Here is a 5,000-nt window from a genome sequence, read left to right as displayed (position 1 = left end):
AACAAACAATATTCCCTTAGGTTATCAAGAGCATCATGGAGACCCCTACGGTCTTCCCAATAATGATGGACTTCAAAGAAACAGTAATAAAAGAGCCACCAATTCCCAGCGGAGGAAATGGACGAGGGGTTCCAGTACCAGCGCCAGAAGCGGAAGAAGATGAAGAAGAAGGAGGACGCCAAGAAGAGGATGGAGGACACCAACAGGAAGAGAGGCGACACCTTGCGGGAGGACCTAGCGGTCAGTAGCTCTTCAGATGAAGAGGCAGAAAAACACAGCAGCAGGAACGCTCTAGTACTACCCACCTTGGCGCATGCACTAGGTACAAAGCAGCACAGGCAGACCAAGGAGCTACCATGCTCCAGGCCAGTAATTTCAGAGAATTGGCCCACGGAGTACAGTCTCCTGGTAGCAGAGGAGAGGACCCTCTCTAACATCCCCCTGAAGCTTGTGGTCAGACAGAATGTTCTGCACCAAATCATCCCCCGGACAGAAGAAGCTGCCTGTGCCCTTCTTTCATTAAAGAAGCTGAACGGACAGCCATGCCCAATGATAGCCCTGTATCCGGAGGAGAAGATAAACGAAGCGGTGGTTGAAAAGGTTCCACTTTTCATTCGACGCAGACCGCTTCCTACAAACGAACAGAGTGAGAGCTGCCAGCAGGATGTCGAGGAAGGTCAACGGTCAGATCCAGAACCTGCAAATGGTCAAGATAGCTTCCAAGGACCATTGCCAGAATCAACATAGGTTTCTTTGGGTCGTACCCAGTGTGACCCTACATCCAAACACCGCTACGCTGCTTCCAGTGGAACCCCTACGGACACGGAACCGCAGCATGCCAAGGCACAGCCAAGCGTGCAGTTTGTGCAGGGGACCACGACAGCCGTCTGTGCTTCAAAAAAATATCAAGAGAAGAAGGAGACCTTTCTGAAGTGCGTAAACTGCGACGGGAACCAAATGGCCTCCAGCATGAGATGCAGCGTAGAATGCAGGCAGTCACACGACCACGTCCTGCCCAGAAGGCTCCAGCTCTCACAGAAGAAGAGTACACACAACTATCGGCAACTACGAAGCCCATGCTACTCACACAGACGAAGAAGACCCAGGCCGAGGAGATCCAAATAGAGAAGACGCAGCAAGACAAGACCCAAACATAGATGCGACCCGTTCCAGAGTATGCACCAGCTACAAACAAGACAACAGAAAAGACTGTGCTACCTGCCCCGACACAAGCACACACAGAGTCAGCACCCAAGCCACGGAAGTACAACGAGATTATCAAGAACAGCAAACAACTCAACTCGCAGCCAAGAGAACAACCAACGAGACCAATAACCAGAAAGACAGAAGAGTCAGTGACCGATCGGCTAGAGAGAATAACGACACAGTTGATGGAAATGATCAACACTCTCCCCCCAGCCCTCGTTCAGCCCCTTACTCAGAGATCTTAACAATCCTCCAGTGAATGGAACATCCAAGGAGCGATGGGGAAGAAGGATGAGTTTCTACAGGCAGCAATTACGAACAAGATTGACGTAATTCTCCTTGAAAAGACGCTCATCAAGAGCTGACCACAAGTGCAAGACAACCCAGGATACGAAATCTACCACCTACCAGCAACACCAAGCAATAGCCAGGGGCTAATCACAGCGATCGTTAATAGATATCCGTCTGCACCAGTTGACAGCAAAGTTCACCACAGGGACGAGATAGAAGTCCTCAGCACAAAGATATACACCGGTGCCAGGAACGCCCACCAGATTCTCATGGAAGACTAGCAGGTGGAACCGTCAGGTCACAAGTGGGAAACCAATTCAACTGTCGCTCAACATCTCCAGGAGCAAAGAGACCACACTAACCAAATTGCGACTTGGCTACAAACTTCCCACCGGAACAGCAACAACGCCGCACCTGTGTACTCTTTGTGATGATGTTTTCAGCTACACCCATTACTTTAACAGCTGCCCAGCCACCTCAAACGTTAAACAAAGACTCGAGAATATCCTACTAGCAGAAGACAGACCATATAACCCAGAAGACATAGCTACCAGCATTCTTCGTCACTTAGCAGGCTGACTGCACCAACCATTACTACTTCTTATCTCGGATCACCCACTATAACAAGACAACAGAACCAAGACACGACACAGCCACAGGTGGGCCGCATGAACCAGGGCCCACACACTAACAGTTGAGGAGCCATCATCACCATCAACTACTTTGTACCCTTGAAGGTGTCTTAAATAGACGGAAACGTTCAGTAACCGTATTTTTAATTTTACACTGGTTTCTGCAATTAATATATATATATATATATATATATATATATATATATATATATATATATATATATATATATATATATATACACGCACACGCACACGCACACACACACATCACAGCTCGGTGGCGGATTGGTAAAGCACTGGCCTCACAAGCCAGAGAACCGGGGTTCGATTCCCTGGTCGGGCGGAGATAAGTTGGGTTTATCTCCTTTCACGTGTAACCCCTGTTCACCTAGCAGTGAGTAGGTACGGGACGTTAGTCAAGGAGTTGTGACCTTGCTGTTTCGGTGTGTGGTGTGTGTGGTCTCAGACCTACCCAGAGATCGGCAAATAATGATCTCTGAGCTCACTGCCGTAGGGTGGTGTCTAGCTGTCTCGATAGAGAGATTCGAACCCCGCCAGAGCGAAATGCTTCATATAAAGCGAGGATCATATCGCCTGTACCACCACGACCCTTCAAAACAGAACGAATTAGTTCACGCACTAATCATTCTGCCAAGGGCACTCGGGTGGAACGTCGTATGTACTGTAATTCATCAAATCCTTTTATGCAGGCTAGTCTCCCGACAAGTGTTTGTGTCATTTTTGACAATTGGAAATGATTAGTCCGTGATTAGTCTGTTTTGAAGGGTCGCGGTAGTACAGGCGGTACGGTCCTCGCTTTGTATGAGGCATTTCGCTCTGGCGGGGGTTCGAATCCCAGCAGATGAGTTTATTTCCAATTGTCAAAAATGACACAATCACTTGTCGGAAGACTAGCCTGCATAAAGGATTTGATGAAATACAGTACATACGACGTTCCACCCGAGTGCTCTCGGCAGAATGATTAGTCCATGAACTAATTCGTTCTGTTTTGAAGGGTCGCAGTGGTACAGGCGGTACGGTCCTCGCTTTATATGAAGCATTCCGCTATGGTGGGGGTTCGAATCCCAGCAGATGAGTTTATTTCCAATTGTCAAAAATGACACAAACATACACACACACACACACACACACACACACACACACACACACACACACACACACACACACACACACACACACACACACACACACACACACACACACACACACACACACATATATATACATATTTATATTCAGGTTTGTCCCAGGCTCCTGTTAAGATGTTGGCTTCGTCACGGTCGAGGAAATCGCTCCTGTACCTTTTGTTCCTACTGTACCTCCTACTACTCGGCGAAGCACAGAAAACCGGACTCTACTGGCAACTGTACGGTATGTCACTATTTACGTATGAGGGCACAATGAGGAAGGGTCTTCATGTAAAAGAAGCTGTGGGGGTAAATCGGCTTTGGCTGTTGTGCTCTGCTTGTGTATGTTTTGTGTCTTACTACATTGCTTCTAACTCAGGTAGTGGGCGGGGGGCAGGGATGACCCTTCATCCACAAGAAGCTGAAATATCTTTAAAAGTGAAACAAACGGGTGTGGATGGGTGTGAAATATGTGGAAGGTGGGTGCATGCCTTAGTAGACTTCTTCCATTGTAATGGGAAGAAGCCTTTTGATATATAATGTTAGCACCATTATAATTATTTTTAATTTTCTTCCAGCGGCAGGAAAACGCTATATTCGTACAGATAAACTGATTGGAACGTCCGATGGAAATCGTGCTTTTTGCACCTTTTTCTGTGTTAGTCAGAATTGCATATCCTTTAATCACAATGGTAAGAACTGATTACGTGTTACTTGTGCATGTAAAGGTATTTTCTATATTCATTTACAGTGTGTATATTTATTTCCATTCCAGTTACATTTACGTTGATATTATTGTTACATCTGTACCTATCACTTTATCATATAACTACTACTACTGTTTTTCGTTTTATTTTTGTATTGGATATTACTGACTTTATTGTAAATATCACACCAATAACACTAGTTATGATTTTGTCTTCCTTATTGTCGTAGAAATTGAAAAGCAATGTGAAATCTTCTCGTGGGCACAAGGGGATGTGGAAAAGCTCACGTCTGATGCCAACTGGAACTACTACGTCCAGATGCACCCTCCACTGAAGAGAATCAGAGTAGGTGTCAGACAACGAGTGGTAAAGATTCAGGAGAAAACGAAAGTGTTCGGTCTCGATGGTTCCTTGCAGGTCCACCGTTCTGTCCCTTAGAGGGACAATTAAACCCCTGTGCCTCACCACGGTGGCCTGATTACCAGTATATAGTGTGTCATGAAATCTATTAGAAATACAAACTTTCTAGTTTCAATAAAAGAATGTCCAGTAACATGGATGACTGGTATGCGGGGGAAAGCTGGATTGCAAAAGGGATGTGCGATACCACCATGGTTGTTTGATATATTGAAATCGATGAGAAGATCGAGGAAAGAATATGCAGTAGAGGGCTGGAATTGGTTGGAAAGGATAGGAGGGTATTGTGGTTCAATTAGCTGTTGTTTGCTGTTGTCACATGATGAAAAATAAAATGGATGAACATTGTGAAAGGAGTGTTAAGACGAAAAGTTTTATCAGTAGCGATTAAGTGATTAAGAGATAAAAAGAGATGAGAATGAATGGGACATGTGGCTAGTTGAAAATATGATGTGGCCAAAGGAATGTCTTGCATACAAAAAATAGGTGAACTGATACGGGGGACGTGCTGTGGGATGTGCAGCTCTCGGATGCTGGGTTTGTGTGTGTGTGTGTGTGTGTGTGTGTGTGTGTGTGTGTGTGTGAGAGAGAGAGAGAGA

At 45.7% G+C, this 5,000-nt stretch overlaps 1 protein-coding gene across 3 annotated transcripts in view; it reads left to right on the top strand.

Annotated features, from left to right (window-relative positions):
• The window catches only part of LOC143018420 (uncharacterized), a 35,617-nt gene that overhangs the window by 11,845 nt on the left and 18,772 nt on the right, over window positions 1-5,000 (top strand). For 2 of the 3 annotated variants that reach the window (XM_076173780.1, XM_076173778.1), the window contains exons 2-4: window positions 3,390-3,521; window positions 3,856-3,969; window positions 4,214-4,329. In XM_076173780.1, coding sequence (XP_076029895.1) covers window positions 3,413-3,521; window positions 3,856-3,969; window positions 4,214-4,329 — 339 coding nt within the window. In that variant the 5' untranslated portion in view covers window positions 3,390-3,412. The remainder of the gene's footprint in view (window positions 1-3,389; window positions 3,522-3,855; window positions 3,970-4,213; window positions 4,330-5,000) is intronic. The other variant, XM_076173779.1, reaches the window with a different exon arrangement.

This window comes from Oratosquilla oratoria, chromosome 34 (genome assembly GCF_046742065.1).
Source record: "Oratosquilla oratoria isolate Oo_2021 chromosome 34, ASM4674206v1, whole genome shotgun sequence".
Taxonomy (NCBI): domain Eukaryota; kingdom Metazoa; phylum Arthropoda; class Malacostraca; order Stomatopoda; family Squillidae; genus Oratosquilla; species Oratosquilla oratoria.
Note: the sequence above shows the minus strand (reverse complement) of the source record. Positions and strands in the feature narration are given on the sequence as shown.